Source organism: Melanerpes formicivorus, unplaced genomic scaffold (genome assembly GCF_026170545.1).
Source record: "Melanerpes formicivorus ecotype bairdi unplaced genomic scaffold, bMelFor1.0.p_v2 SCAF_3, whole genome shotgun sequence".
Classification (NCBI taxonomy): domain Eukaryota; kingdom Metazoa; phylum Chordata; class Aves; order Piciformes; family Picidae; genus Melanerpes; species Melanerpes formicivorus.
In genome coordinates this window covers 13,383,426-13,399,743 of record NW_027142355.1, presented here as the reverse complement: position 1 = coordinate 13,399,743, position 16,318 = coordinate 13,383,426, and the positions used below count along the sequence as shown (strand labels likewise).

The following is a 16,318-nucleotide window of genomic DNA, read 5'->3' as shown; positions in this document are numbered from 1 at the left end:
AGGGACCTGGGGGTACTGATCGACAGCCGCCTGAATATGAGCCAGCAGTGTGCCCAGGTGGCCAAGAGGGCCAATGGCATCCTGCCCTGCATTAGGAATAGTGTGGCCAGCAGGAGCAGGGAAGTCATTGCGCCCCTGAGAGTGATTGCCCATTGGAATGGACTGCCCGGGGAGGTGGTGGAGTCACCATCACTGGAGGTGTTCAGGAGGAGACTTGACAGGGTGCTTGGTTGCATGGGTTAGTTGATTAGGTGGTGTTGGATGATAGGTTGGATGCGATGATCTTGAAGGTCTCTTCCAACCTGGTCTATTCTATTCTATTCTATTCTATTCTATTCTATTCTATTCTATTCTATTCTATACTCTGCATTGGTTAGGCCACACCTTGAGTACTGTGTCCAGTTCTGGGCCCCTCAGTTTAAGAAGGACATTGAGACACTTGAACGTGTCCAGAGAAGGGCAACAATGCTGGTGAGAGGCCTTGAACACAAGCCCTATGAGGAGAGGCTGAGGGAGCTGGGACTGTTCAGCCTGGAGAAGAGGAGGCTCAGGGGTGACCTCATTGCCCTCTACAACTACCTGAAAGGTGGTTGTAGCCGGGAAGGGGTTGGTCTCTTCTCCCAGGCAACCAGCACCAGAACAAGGGGACACAGTCTCAAGCTGCGCCAGGGGAGGTTTAGACTCGAGGTGAGGAGAAAGTTCTTCACCGAGTGAGTTGTTCGTCATTGGAATGGGCTGCCCAGGGAAGTGGTTGAGTCAGCGTCCCTGGAGGAGTTCAAGAGGGGATTGGATGTGGCACTTGGTGCCATGGTCTAGTCATGGGGTCTGTGTTGATAGGTTGGACTCGATGATCCTCGAGGTCTCTTCCAACCTAAGTTATACTGTGATACTGTGATACTGTGAAATGCATTATTCACAAAAAATACTTCTCAGAGATCAAATGTTAGACATCCAACAGTGAAAGCTGCTCAAGCACAAAGGTCCATAGGCACATGCCTACTTACAAGATCATGACCTAGAACAACAGAGGAAACCACTGAGATCTAGAGAAGGTAATTGCTGTGTTATTCCAAATACAACAATTAGGTTCAGAGAAAACCAAAAGTAACAAAGGAAATCACCACTGCCTAAAAGTAGGTCTATACATACTAAAGGGGAAGCCTCTAGAGAGTTTCCCCTGTAAGAAGCTATGCTATATGTGTTCAAAGAATCAGTTGTTCCAGTGGAAAGACTTGAGCAGGAGAATCAAGTGCACTGGAACAATACAAAGGATTTTTGTGTTGTCCATTAACTGCTCCATGAGGTAACCACCAAGATGTGCTAAGCAAAGAGCAATGGAGATATTTTGGTTTTTTTTTTAAATTTCCAACCTACAGCTAATGAGTATCTGCCACAAACAACATATAAGAAGCAAATTAATAAATTAGTTAATTAGTCATGGGATTATCATCTTTCAGACAGAAAATCAGAAATGCCATGAAAGTAGCAAAGTGCAATGGGACCCTCAATTCAAAAGTTTAGATTCTGTTTTGCAGGCTGAGAACTACTAGTTTCAATGACATTAGCTATGATGTTTGGAAGAATTCAGAATTACAGACCTTCCTCTGTGGTAAGTGCCTTTTGCTACAGATGGTAGCAAACTGGCCAAGTGTGGCAGAGTCCTCATTCAGGGTCTGGCCACATCATCCAGACTGTTCTTGAAGTGGGGTGCTGCATTTTCTAGGCAACTCAAGTTTAAGATCAGCATAGAAGTGCTCAGAACCAGAGAAGATGGTTCTCTAGGTGGAAAAGGGGCAGAGAAGATTCATAGGTTTGTGAGATTTTCCCCCCTATTCACTTGGAGTAGCAAAAGCAGTGTTAGAGGCCTATTTCAATATTCTTTAGTTGCTGTTAAGCTGTGAGTAATGTTCCCCCTGAAAACCTTCTTGACAGTTGCCTTGATTCTTAGTGGAGTGCTCTTTGTCTGGAAAATAGCTATTAGGCACTCTCTCTTATCTCAAGGGTCAGTCAGTATTGTGGTGTCCTGGTGTGTTCATTCTCTTGAGGTTTCATAAGTACAAGCAGGATTTCTTGGAATAAAAATGTCTTTTCTGTCCTATCATGTCAAGATATTTCTGCCATATTTTTTCCCCCCAAGGACCTGACCATCCTACTGTTCCAAAGGAAACTCTTTTTCAGGCCATGGAGTAAAGCTGTTCCAAAAATGCACCGATTTTTATTTATGCCAATACATAGTTTTCAAGCTTTCTGTCAAGTCCAAGGCACTATTAATACTGACATAATTACATACTTATCTTCCAAACAAACTTGCAATCGCTGTTGCTCGTATCTATTAAACATAAAACCTTTGAAATCCTGTCCCATTTTAAGACATCTCCACAGCCTAACCACTTAGCAGGAGGTTCTCAGTGGCTTTCAGCTGTGGTCACTTCAAAAATCACAGATTTGTACGCTCCTGGTTGTCCTGTTTCATCAAGGGAGTGAATAATCTTTTCCATGTTTGAATTATTAGCTTTTAGCAGAGGAGTTCAGCCTCATTTTGTAATTTCTCTTGGGTGAGTAATTCTTCCTCACCCAAGCAGTCCCATTGAGTTTCCATTTAAGCAAGAACTTGCCACATGAGGACTTTTCATTCTCAGCACTGCCCCTTTTTACAGTGTAACTCTTTTTATTGTCCAGCTAATAGGCATAGAAATGGTGACACCTAAACTGAGGAACACCAATGGTTGAGGCACAAAAAGAAAACAAAAGCTATCCGTTAAATTATATTGTTTTAAGGAAGGATATATTTACTCAATTTTAAAATATCTATATGTTTTAAAAATAAAATCTTTCATGCTGCACATATTTAAAATGAAATGGTTAATGCTCTACTAAGTAGTCAATATTTTAAAATTATATTTTAGTAGTAGATATTTCAGAACAAACCTTAGCATGTATTAGCCTGCCTCCAATAAAATATCCTCTTCCATGAGCCTTTAGAAGAACTCTTATTTTCCATATACTTACAAGCAGTAATTAAAACCTTCCAGGGACAAAATCCTTACCTGCTCCTTAAAACAACTTGAATGGATACTAATCTGTAATTATCTATAATGAAAATGTAGAGGCCAGTCACTAGTGACGTACCCCAAGGGTCACCGTGTACTGGTTTGCCCTCCCTCCCCATTCCCTTACTCCTGTCTTGCATCTATCTGGGCCAATGCTGAGCAGGAGACAGTGCTGCCCGCACCAGATGTATAACAACACACAGATGCAGGTGGAGAAAAGGTCTGGAAGGAGTTAGCCCTTCCTTCTGGGCTATTGTGGTACTCCCTTCTCTCTGCATCTGTGTTAAAACGGTAATAGAGGGACAAGCAATGATGGAGACTTGCAGAGAGCTCACTTCTGGAAGCACAAACCAGATTTGCATTCAACCTTCCCAGAGCAGGTCAGGAAACCAATGCTATTCCAGCTCATGTTCCCTCTCCCATCCAGCTGCAGTCAAGGGTTTCTCCAGGCTTAACCCATGGTTAGCACTTTCTGGATGACAGAAAAGATCTCAGATCATGGATGCTGCCTATAGATTAATCTGCTTTGAATTTGGGCAGCCTCCAAACTGCCCTGCAATGCAGGCCCAGAGAGAGAAATTTCAGTAGTGTGTCCCAAATATCTGCTGGACTCTCACACTCAGCAAAAACTGAACAAAGCAAAGATTCTGCCCCATTGGCTCCAGACACAGCTATATGCACACAGCCTTTAGGTGGAGCAAGTGCGAATAACAGCAGATCCTCAAAAAGGAAGAACCCACTGATACTGCCGGTGTGGGAGACCTGATAATGGACATGGGTGCCCTTTCAGCTACAAATATGTAACTGTTGTCCTCAGCAAATGAGTTCAGTATGGGCAAGGAACATGAAAAAGTGCTGTTGCAAAAGTACTTGACTCTGAAAAAGAGCACGTTTGGAAATAAATAGGGGGCATTGGGAAATCACATTCTGGCAATCGCACAAAGCATGCACATTTCCCATAGAATTGAATAAAAATAGATTGTGCCAAAAATAATGATAAAAAACTCATGGGAACGCATGTCTGGCACTGTTTATGTTCCATTCCTGGGACTGAAGTTGGAATATTGAAATGGGGATACAATTATGAATTGTACTTTTAAAATGTAAATATTTCTATTTCTTATAAAAGTATAATAAATAATCACATTCTTCAGTGATCTGTGAGTCTACATTAAATAGTCAGTCTTAACTCATTGAAAGTCAGCTAGGCTAAGATATTTATATTCCATGTGTAGAGTGGTCAATATGATGGAGTCTTTAGGTTCTGCCAAAATAGAATGAGTAATGTCATATACAGACATATATGTAGTTATATTTATTTATATAGGCACACCCATATACTTATATGAAAGTAAAACAGATAGGAAGACAGTCTTTCTCTTCCAGAATCTGTAAAAGTCATCACATTTAGATTGTTAATCAAATGCATATTTACAAGTTCTTATAAACCACTCTGAGACAAACTGGAGACTTTGCACTACAGTGTACAGCTCTGAAGCACTCACATTTGTCCTTCAAGGTCTGCTGATTTGAAATAAGGTTCTTCTCTCAAATGTAGCTCTTCGCACTTCAGGCATGTATCTTCCCTCACAGACTAGGCAATACCCAAACTCCTCTTGTCTGATGTTTTTAATGAACAGAAGTCTCTCTCATATAGTCCAGTATGCCTACCTACCCAGCCCAAGCTGTGTGTAGACAAGCAGAGGCACCTGAACTAAGCAAAACCCATGCTTTTCATTAAGATCACAACAGTGGATTTACTTGCTAATGCTATCCTCAGTTTTCACAGTGATGAAAATCTGCAAGAACATTACCACTGCATTAAAGTTCAAATCCAGAAAAATATTTCAGTTTGTAGTTATGTGTCCTCTTCAACCAATACTTACACGGATGCTTTATTCCTCCAGCAAGAATAAATACAACAGCAATAACAAGTACAACAAAACCCCCAACAAAACCCACCATATGAAGCCATCACTTCGAATTAGACTTCACAACAATGAGCCCCTCCTTTTACAAGCAGACTCCTGAGAAACCTAAGATAATTCTCATAATAGATTTGTTTGGAGGAATTCCCCAGCTCTCAAAATTACAAGCAAAACTATCCATTCACTAGAGTTTTGTTGCATTTAAACAATACCCAATCATCCACAGTGGTGACAGTAGTGGTTTTAAAACATATTTCTATGATTTTCTCACTATTACTTCATATTTCATCAGCTCTAAGAACTACTGCATCTCTTGGGATTTGTGTGCTCCTTCAGAAACATCAAACTTTGACTTTCCAAGCAAAGATGTTGATCTGTTTCTGATAAGCAAGACCACTACTGTTCTTTGCCTTAAAGGGGCTAGAAGAAACCACTAGACAATGTAGACCAATATCCTTCATGATTTAAATCATTCACTATAAGCCTCTTCCACTCAGCATAGTAATGATTGTATAGAAAAAGGCTGTAAACTCTCTCAATCTTTTTAGCTCAGTTCCTTCAGCTTATAAATAGTTTCTGTGCCTTGTTTCTACACATTTCCTATCTTTCTATATTCCTTTGAACAAATGAGCACCAAAACTGGTCTCAAGAGTGCTTTACAAAAAGAAGATCCCTCATCTGTGTTTTCAGTCTCCCTCTTGAAAAGACAAAGACTCTAATTAGCCCTTTCTCTACAGAATTACACCAGGAGCTGTTTCTCCATCTTGGTCCCTAAACCCTTCTAGAAGTTCTGCTTTCCAAGATACAATCCTCCCATTCTGTAGAAATGTTGTGCACTCTTCTGAAGCCAATGACTTAATATGTAGCTGCATAAAAGATTTTATTTAAATGAACAAGTTATCCAGACTGCTCCATGTTTTCCTGAGCCCATTGATATCACCATTCTGACTGTGTTTTGTGTCATCTGGAAATTATACCAGCAACATTTGTACTTGCTCTCAAGTGATTGCAGAAGGTGTTGAGTAGAAACAGCCTACTGTCAATTCCTGTGGAACCTCTCCATCTGATGATGATTTTCTGTTGTCAGCTACTTGGAGAGATGTCTCTGTTAGCCATTTAACAGGTTGTGTTGACAGTGTATAATGACTTTTTTATAAACAGAGTAGGACATTGTATGCAATAAGATCCTCAAAACAGCCAAAGTCTACTACATATACACTGTGATTTAATTTCGTTACTTTTACAATGAGAAGGTTTACTGTTAGTGGCAAATTCAGCACTCACTATATTGACTAGTCAGATTTTTCTGAAATGACAGGTCATTGGGAGTGTTCAAACTGAGGTATACAAAAAGGATTGATTTTCTAAGACAGGGTATTCTGTAGTTTCTGAGTATCAAAGACCACAAACAATAGACATCAATGAAAATCAACAGATGTTAATTCACTGAATTACAACTGTTGCATGCACAGTTGGTAATATGTTATGAAGCTCAAATTTCCCAGAAAGTCCTCTTTGGGGTTAAGAAGGGCTAGAGTAAGTAGAAAAGTAGGGGACTTGAGGTCAGAAGATGTGATACTTTGCAATTCTTCTGACCATATTATCTCAGCAGATGAATTTGGTTTCAAGCTAACCTAAATTTAAACCATTAATCAAAGGACAATCTGAAGGAAACTGCTTCTTCTGAAACATGGTTTCTGCTCTCTTCTCCCCATCAGCATGATGATTCAACTCAGCTCTATCAGTTGTTTAATTTGACTGACTACATAGCCCTACAAGTGGTAAAAAAGGTGATACAAAGGAAAGAAACACTTGTTTAAGTGTTAGCAGGGTGCCATTTTGGTGGGAGGAAAATCCTCAAACCTTCTCTTGATTTAAACTGATTGAGAATTGGTACTGAAAATGGCAGGAGATATTTAATTTACAGTACTTCACCACTATTCTGTTTCTTGAGGTGGATTGCTTCCATCCCAAATTTTGAACTTGACCTTTCTGGCTTGGTTCAGGGAAAACTCTCATTGGTATACATAAGAATTTTACTTGAGTATGTAAATGGATACTTGCTTCTTGTCATTCGAGATGTATATTAGTGAGGGGAAGAATTAAGTATTTTGAATCGATGAAGAATAAGCACAGGCAGGAGCAAAGGGTATGAGATGGAGAACAGGTGACTCACGTAAAGGAAGAGCGATGAGCAATGTGTTCAAACTTGATCCATGAATTACAGGCACCAGTTTCTTATATTGATGAGAGAACCAAACATTTTTCTGATAAATAGACTTGAGTTTGGTAACAGATTTGGTAAAATAACAATAGTGACATCTCATTCTAATGAGAACAATAGAAAAGCAGGAAACTATGGATCTGCACAGCTGCAAGTTTTGTTATTTCTGAATGACTGCTATTAAAAACTGTTAGAAAAACTGTTATTAAAAACTGTTAAGAAAATTCTACAAGCAAGATTTTCCTAGTAAACTGGTATAAGCTCAAAAAAAAAAAAAAAGAAAAGTCAATATATGTGACATTTTAAAGGTATTTTGGAAGATAAGAAATTGGTATGTTGTTATTCCTACAGAGTGTGATTGTTCAAAGCTTACAAACCAGCTATTGCTTGATCAAAAGGCAGCAAGGAAAAACACTGCCATATAGCTAAAGAGATTTTGAAGTAAATATAAAGCATGAAGAGATTTGCAGGTTGCATATCAGCAGCAGCTTTTAATCATGCAGTATGCAAAGTGTGCTTGCATTTAAAATTTCAAAAGCCAGGACAAAAAAGATAACAGAAACCATAAATCCTTTAAACATAGGAAATACAGAGAGTAACATCTCCCACACTCAAACATCAGTCTTTTCCCACTACACTGTAATATGTATAGGTTTTGTCCTGCGTTTTTTCCAGTATAGAATAGAATAGAATAGAATAGAATAGAATAGAATAGAATAGAATAGAATAGAATAGAATAGACCAGGTTGGAAGAGACCTTCAAGATCATCGTGTCCAACCTATCATCCAACACCACCTAATCAACTAAACCATGCAACCAAGCACCCCGTCAAGTCTCTTCCTGAATACCTGCAGTGATGACAACACCACCACCTCCTCAGGCAGCACATTCCAAACTCTCTTTCCATTGAGAGCCACTATTGACAGTTGCTGCATCACCAGCTTAGAAGAGAGACTACTACAGAGAAAGAGATCTAGGTCTCTTCTTTCTGGTCTCAGCAGCTGGTCCAAGCAAATGTTAATAACAGTCCCACTTACTTCCAAGAGGAAAAGCAAGAGAGGGTTTTAAAAGCCTGTACCACAATAGTATGCCTGCTGAAGTTACTTTTCTCTCGAGATAAGAGGATTTACCCAGTTTTACACTTATTACACTAAGTGAATATTTCTGCCCCCTCTGTTTTTTAGCCAGGGTTAGTCAGAAGATGATTGAATGTCTTCAGAAGGACTGGAAAAGGACGTTCCTATCAGGCAAAAAGTTGAAAGTTGGCTGTTGGATGGATTTTGTCAGCTCAAGTTTACTAAATTTACTGAATTTGCATTTATCTGGGCAAAGATGAGGCTTGAAAGTCTGTCACTTCTTCCTTCTGTACTCTGTTCATTGTCTTGTGCACAATCAGAAAAGATCTCATTCTCCAATCTCTGACAGAAGCAGTCCCAAACACTGTCTGAAATGTCTGGCTTTGTCACATGGAAGACACAGTGCTTGCAATTTCTCAGCTGCTAGCTCTAGTCTCCTATTTTTTTGCAGGCTTGAACCACATGAAGAAACAGACTGACACGCAAAGCTGGTAAGCAGTGTATTATGGAAAATGCATCTGTTGGCTAGGAGGAAAGGAGACAAGGTAAGTCTTTAGGTCATTTTCTTGGTAATTGTGAGGAGAATATTCTGCCCAATTCCTTTTCAGTACAGAGGGATTTTTAAAGGTTTACTATTCTCTTTCCTTTCAAGATGATAATCCCAGACAAACTAGAAAGACACAAAAAGATTAGCAGCAACTAATACAACTCACCAGAGAAGTGTGAACTGATAGTCTCATTACCTAACTTCACTCTGCTAGACGTAACACATTTTGGGACAGCTGTCCTCCTTACAGGATTTAAACAGTTTAAATGTCAGTGTGAGCTCCTGGGAACAGAAACTATCTAAGGAAACCACATGATGCCAACTCAAACAACAAAATTCACTTCCATCCTTTGAGATACATCAAACCTCAAGATAAGTCACACTAGACAAAAATGGTTTTGGCTGTTTAATTTTTTTCTAAAAAGAATTATTCTTTAGAGTGCTGCCACTTAGGAATTTCTTATTCAAATTATCCCAGTTTTGCATACAAACATTAAAAAATGACTCTTGAGGAGGTCCTCAGAGAAGCAATCTCCTTCAAGGCCTGGGAGGATGGAAGACTCTGGCAAGCTAGGAAAATCTGTAATTATATGGCAAAAGACACTGTTCTGCTACTAAATTCCTAGCATAAAAGAGTGTTTTGTCTGGCTAAAAGAAAACCTCAGGGAGGACAATCCTTTCAGTCCTGGAAGACTCTATTAAATGGAACACTGCATGCACACAGAACACCTAATGTGTGGAAGACAGCAATTACAACACTTCCCTTCTTGGAGGTTTCCTCAAAGATTAGATATCTCTCCACCTGATCACAAACAGATCAGCCCTCTCAATGGCGTGTGAGGGCTTTTATGCTCCTAAACATATAAATGAGCCAAGCTAGAATTTTTAGATAAAGTACCCTCTGGAATGACTAAGATATCATAGAATGGTTTGGGTTGGAAGGGACCTCGAAAGGTCATCTAGTCCAACCCCCTTGGCAGTAAGCAGGGGCAGCCTTGACTAGGTCAGGCTGCCCAAAGTCCTCTTGAGCCTCACCTTGAATATCCCCAAGGATGGGGCCCCAACCACATCCCTGAGCAACCTGTTACAATGTTCCACTATCCTCATAGTAAGTAACTTGTTTTCAACATCCAATGTAAATCTACTCCTCTCTAGTTTGAAGCCATTGCCCCTTGTCCTGACACTGCAGGCCTTTGTAAACAGTCTCTCTCCATCCTTCCTGTAGGTCCCCTTTAGGAACTGGAAGGCTGCTATTAGGTCTGCCTGAAGCCTTCTCTTCTCCAAGCTGAACAACCCCAGCTCCTTCACCCTGTCTTTTTAGTAGTTATTCCAACCCCCTGATCATTTCCATGGCCTTCCTCTGGATCTGCTCCATTAGGTCCATGTCCTTCCTATACTGAGGGCTCCAGACCTGGACGCAGTAGAATCATAGAATCAATAAGGTTGGAAAAGACCTCAGAGATCATCAAGTCCAACCTATCACCCAATACCTCACGACTAACTAAACCATGGCTTCAAGTGCCATGTCCAATCCTCTTTTGAACACCTCCAGGGACAGTGAATCCACCACCTCCCTGGGCAGTCCATTCCAATGGCCAATTACTCTTCCTGTGAAGGAACTTTCTTCTCACCTTGAGTCTAAACTTCCCCTGGCGCAGCTTGAGACTGTGTCTCCTTGTTCTAGTGCTGGCTGCCTGGGAGAAGAGACCAACCTCCACCTGTCTACAAGCTCCTTTCAGGTAGTAGTAGAGAGCAATAAGGTCTCCCCTGAGCCTCTTCTCCAGGCTAAACAACCCCAGCTCCCTCAGCCTCTCTCTTCATAGGGCTTATGCTCAAGACCTCTCACCATCCTCGTTGCCCTTCTCTGGACATGTTCAAGTATCTCAATATCCTTCTTAAATTGTGGGGCCCAGAACTGGACACAGGACTCAAGGTGTGGCCTAACCAGTGCTGCGTACAGGGGCAGAATGACCTCCCTGCTCCTGCTGGCCACACTATTTCTGATGCAGGCTAGGATGCCATTTGCCTTCTTGGCCACCTGGGCACACTTCCAGTACAAGGTAAATTGGTCACCCTTTGGGCTAGCATTTATAGACTTCCCACGACAATGATGGCCAGTGGCAACAACGATTAAAAGACAGAAACCTGATACTTTAGCCTAAAGAATCAGGTTTTTTCCAAACATGGCCAAAGGCACATACACCTGGCCCACTTGGACCCCAGGGCATATTCAGACAAATCTGGGAAATGTGGGCAATGTCCTGGAAAACCAGATCTCCTGGGTCCTGCTCCATTGCCTGGTTTAGGGCATATTTGAGGCTTTGGCCCTTCAGGACACTCAACCTTAGGACTTGAGCAGTTGATTTGTTTTGTGCATAAAAATAAGATTCTAACAGATATTTCCAGAACCTCAAACCATTGGCCAAATATTTGGAGGTGATTACAAATCAAGGAGTGCTGCAGTTTTCATGCATTCCAAAGACCTCATTTTCAAGAAGTGTTTAGTAATGCCATATGAAAACCATGGCACCTGCAATTGCTAGTTAAAAATGTCAAGCTTCCTGGTAATGACAAGCAGCACCTACTTACCACTGTGCTAAGCAGACTCTTGCAGCACGAATTTGAGTGTCTCCCCTGCCACCCTAGATAATGCAGGCGAATAGATCGCAATATAAATACATGATAAGGGGAGTACACGGTCGTGAAAAGCACAATAGCAGTTAGCTATGAATTACTACATCCACTGTGGTCTTTCACATCGGCACATCGCCGTTCATGAAGATTCTCCACCGCTCACCAGTTCGAACGCCTAGATCCACCACAGCGGATCACCACGCACGCAAACCCTAGGGCTCGTCGGGAGCCACTGGAGCCGGGAGACTGCAGTGCCCGGAACCGGTGCCCCGGTGCGATGAGGAGAGCTCGACGGGACGCCCCGGGAAAGTTAAAAGCGCCTGGAGCCCCTGAGAAGGCTACCTACCGGGCCGCCGAGGATCTGCGGTGGGGCGGGGCGAAGCGAGCCTGGCCGAATCGGATGGACCCGGCCCGAACCGGGTAGGCAGCAGGCAGACCCCTCCTCCCTCCGGCGGCGCGCTGCGGGCCGCAGTCCCCGGCGGGAGGTTGTCATGGTTTCCCGGGTCACATGTGTGCGAGGTTCCCCCGGCGCGGGGGGAGGAGGCGGCGGGGGCGGGGAGGCTTCAGTCACGGACGGGGTTGCCGCCACCGCGTCAAGTGCGGGGAGAAGCGGAGCGAGACGCTGCAGCCATCGCCGGGGCTGCCAGTGAGCCGCTGCCCCCCGCGGATCCGCCCCCCGCCCGCTCCCACCTGCGCTGCCGCCCGCCCCTTTCCCGTTGTCCACAGGCGATCCTCGGGGCTCGCGTAGTCTCCGGGCTGCGGACCCCAGCCCCAGGCTCTCCCCCCTCCTCCTCCTTTCCCCTTCCCCTCTCCCTCCCCCTTCCCACCCAGGCTGTGCCCCCCCGGCCGGCCCCGGCATGAGCATCTCTATCCCGGCGGGGCTGACGGAGCTGCTGCAGGGCTTCACGGTGGAAGTGCTGCGAAGCCAGCCCGGGGACCTGCTGGAGTTCGCCCTCCAGTACTTCGGGCGTCTCAAGGAGGAGGCAGCGACTGCCAGGGCGGCGGCAGCGGCTGAGAGGGAGGCGAGCGGCCGCAAGGCGGGCACCCCCGCGCCCGGCCATGACAGGGGCAGCCAGCCGCCGCGTCGGGGCCCCCCGGATGCCCGGGGGGTTAACTTCGCCGAGGAGCCCATGCAGACCGACTCTGAGAGCGGCGAGGACGAGCAGCAGCCACAGAAGCAGCAGTTTCCGGGTAAGAGCCCCCCACCTCGCCCAGCCCTAGTAGGGGAGGGAGTGGGTCGGTCAGGTAGGGCGGGGGCGGCTCCACCAGCTGCCCAGGCTCAGCTGGGGAGAGAAGGTAAGGGAAGGGCAGTAGCAGCAGCTTCACGCCACTGTGAGGGGCATGCCCCCGGGCAGCTGGGGCATGGGGTGGGGGCATGGGCCATGCATATGCCCCGGGGCCAGCCCCTGTGGTCGTAGGTCGTGCGGGTGAACTGCGGAGCCGGTGAGCTGCGATGAGCCGGCGACGTGAGGAGCACCGTTGGCCTCGGCGCCTGTAGAGTGAATGAGAAGAGGCGGCCTCGGCTGCACCGTGGGCAGCTCCCCCGCTTGCGTTGACGCCAAACAGCGGAGCCCACGGGAGATTTCCCGTCTCCCTCTGCAAACTTTAACCTCCTAGGCTTTTTGTCTTTTGTTCATCAGTGCTGGATATCGGGCACACAGGTAGCCCCAGAACCTATAGTTGTATTATCACACTGTAATATTCCTAACAGAAGATCAGTATTTATAAGAGCACAAGAGAGCAAATCTGCATTTTGTAATTAGTCCAGTGGTATGTCTGCCGTAGAAAATAACCTCTCATGGATGTGTTACTGCATTTACACCCGTGATTCAGCATTTTATGTACATATGCTTGTATGCGTTTCAAAAAGTAAAGCACAATTTAAAACATAATTTCTTCTTGAAAGCCAGGGTGACATTCTCTGCATGGTAGAAGGGCCTGTAGCACAAGCCTCTCTGTGAAGAAAGCAAAGAACGTATAGGGTGTCTTTGTGTTTGAGGGTAGCACCTATCTGCATGCAGCTAATGATACCTTTGTGTGGCTGACAGGCTTTATTTAGAGACGTTGTCGATCCATTAGCTGTTGTGATTTATGGGCCGAGTAGTAGCTGCCTCTGAAGGGTTGTGTAGTGTTGCACCTTTGTGTCATGAGCTGGCCAACTAAGGGGTCAGTCAGTGTGATTGGATGCTGAGAGGCCAGTTAGTAAGGTTAGAGGAGAAAGCATCCAACCATTTTTATTGTTAGCTTATTTTTGAGAAGTGTATCTCGTCAGATCACTGAAGCATTCATCTCTCCAGGTCATGCTGGAGGTGGATTTGCTTAGCACTGTTAAAAGACAGCCAGCCATTTGCTAGGTGAATATTGGTGCAGTTTTGAAATTAATCTCTTAAATGCTACATTTTTTTCCTGATAAAATGCACATAAGAGCTATGTAAGTTTTCCAAATGCTTTATGTTACTCTCTAAGGCAGTCACTGTTCTTTTTCATTTGTTTTTGCAGCTATACCATGCGTATCTAATGGGAATTTGTTAGTCAGGTTTTGCATGTCTGTGTGGTAATTTTAAACTCTTAATGCTGATTGTGTGAGATTAGTAAAAATCTGGAAATTTGTTGTCTTTGAAAACTGAGATGGTGATAGTGTGGAAGAACAAAATTATCGTAATTCACTAACACTAGATGTGGTTTTCAGACATGAATTATTATAATGCTCAACAGACTCAGTGGTGAATGGAGAGCTGGAATCTTGTGTTTGGGCAAGTGCAGAGTTGTGGCTTCATTTATTAGCATGTATACGTTACATATGTAAAACTCTGCAGAGTATTTTATTAAGCTTTTTAAGCTTTGCTAATGAATACCTGTAATCAATCTTGATACTCTTTTTGTGCTGATCATGAAGAAGGAAAGCCATTATTGTAAATAGTCTGCTTAAGGGAGAATGACTTAGCTTAACTGATGTAAAAATCACATTAGTAAGCCTAATGTGTTTTGAAAGTTTAATTTTGTAATGGCTTGTAATTTCTGTCAGCTGGGATAATTAATAATTAAAAGTAAAAAAGAGTTTGTGAAACCATGTGCAAGGTAAATAACAGGTAAGTTATAGTAAGTGATTGCTAATGGTGTGCTGTGTATGAGTACGTTGTTGCAGGAGTATTTTAAATTCCAAGTTGATATCTGCTCTGAATATGTATTCTTTTAAAGTAACATAACAATGCCTCCACTCAGCCTTTTGTTGATAACTGGAGGAATAAAATAATTGTTTAATGGGTTTAAATACCAAATTGAAAACATACTGGTTTTAATGTTATTTCTTTCTGTTTCTAGAAGTAGCAATTCTTAAACTGAATTTGTGGAGAATTATTTTTCTTTTCATTTTTTTTCTTTTATGAATAGTTGGGCTGCTTGTGTATAGTCAGTTTGTCCTGTTTGTATACTGATTTCATACAGGAGAGTAAAACAAGTTGGAAAAACTGATAAGCAAATACAAAAGAAAAGCCTCTGAGAAGGAGCTCAGACGTGATGGCGATATCTTTTCCTTTTAAAGCAGTACATTTAAAATGTGAAAATGAGAGTATTCCTTAATTAGTTCAAAGAGGACATTGTTGAGTCTATCATCTCAAACCTCTCCCCCCAGTGTTTCTAAATATGCACAAGCACTGAAATTGAACTCAGTATTGTTTTTGTCCTTGAAATGCATTTTGGAAGGTACATCAGCATTATCCTCTTTTAGAAATGACAAGCTGAGGCATAAGCTATGTTTAAGAGAAAAAAATGTAAAAAGCCTATAATTGGGATTAAGAGTCATACATGAACCATGAATTAAACTCTCTCCAAGTCCTCTGCTGTGCCCGTTACATGAGTTACAGAAATCAACTAAAGGCGAAAGTAGTTACCTTTTCTGGAGGGAGAAGTTGTTGTATTGGTGTCATAGTTCTAAATTGGCACCTGGAGTTAAGAAGGTCTCTGAAAGGACATTTTTTTAGGTTCTGAGTGTTTAGATTATTCCACTCTGGACACACAACTTAATTGGGGAATGATTTGTAAGTCTTCTAGGGTGGTGTTTTTTTGGCTTATGTGTATGTCTGTGTATATATATATATATGTATATGTATATGTAAACCAAATTGTCTTGCATGTGTTAGCATTAATCAGTGACCATAACTAATTTCTACTAATACTGAGTGCAATTACTAAATTGTATAGGACACATACATAAAAATGAACACCTTTTTAGCAAATTCTTACTTTTTTAAGGTTTGAAGTGCATGCTATGTCTGCAAAATTTGAAAATGCCCATTAAGTTGTTTGTTCTTTTGGAATGACTTTACACTACCACTTACATGTCAGTGTATAACTTCTTATGATGGGTAATAACCTATGTGATTTACAACAGATGTTTTAAATATTTGGCATAGCTAAAAATATAGCCTCAATATGAGTTAGTACAGATGTTTCCAGAGGTAACAATGCTGCATTTTAAACTAAAAAATTGTAGTGCTGTGCTTGATGTCATGTGGCCTCTGTTTGTTTTTCTTTTGTCTTACTTTAGCTTGTTTTGGTGGTGGTTTTTTTTCTCAGATAGTGATGTATTTTAACAGGAAAATAGTACAGCTGTCCCTCTCTTCCCCCATGTGCTTCTGTTGGTGTGTTGGTTGCTTTGAGTTCCTTCCTTGAAAGCTTGACCTAGAAAATGCAAGCATGTATCTCAGCATTACCCACTTACTATGCTCAAAGATCACCACTCATGTGAAACAGTGTCTTTAGTTTACAATATTAATGTTAAAGACGCATCTTTAATTCAGTTGGAATTGCTGAAACCAGTCTTGGAGAAAACTTTGCACACAACTGTATCTCAGAATCG

The 16,318-nt window shown here is 42.5% G+C and overlaps 1 protein-coding gene and 1 long non-coding RNA gene across 2 annotated transcripts in view; one reads left to right on the top strand and one right to left on the bottom strand.

Annotated features, from left to right (window-relative positions):
• Nucleotides 1-11,899, bottom strand: part of LOC137454304 (uncharacterized) — a 109,534-nt gene extending 97,635 nt beyond the window's left edge. Inside the window, exon 1 of the long non-coding RNA XR_010990581.1 lies at nucleotides 11,807-11,899. This is a non-coding gene — a long non-coding RNA (uncharacterized lncRNA). The remainder of the gene's footprint in view (nucleotides 1-11,806) is intronic.
• Nucleotides 11,900-12,056: 157 nt separating this feature from the next.
• Nucleotides 12,057-16,318, top strand: part of PRKAR2B (protein kinase cAMP-dependent type II regulatory subunit beta) — a 71,598-nt gene continuing 67,336 nt past the window's right edge. Inside the window, exon 1 of the mRNA XM_068166990.1 lies at nucleotides 12,057-12,651. Within this exon, the coding sequence (XP_068023091.1) occupies nucleotides 12,318-12,651 (334 nt within the window). The 5' untranslated portion in view covers nucleotides 12,057-12,317. The remainder of the gene's footprint in view (nucleotides 12,652-16,318) is intronic.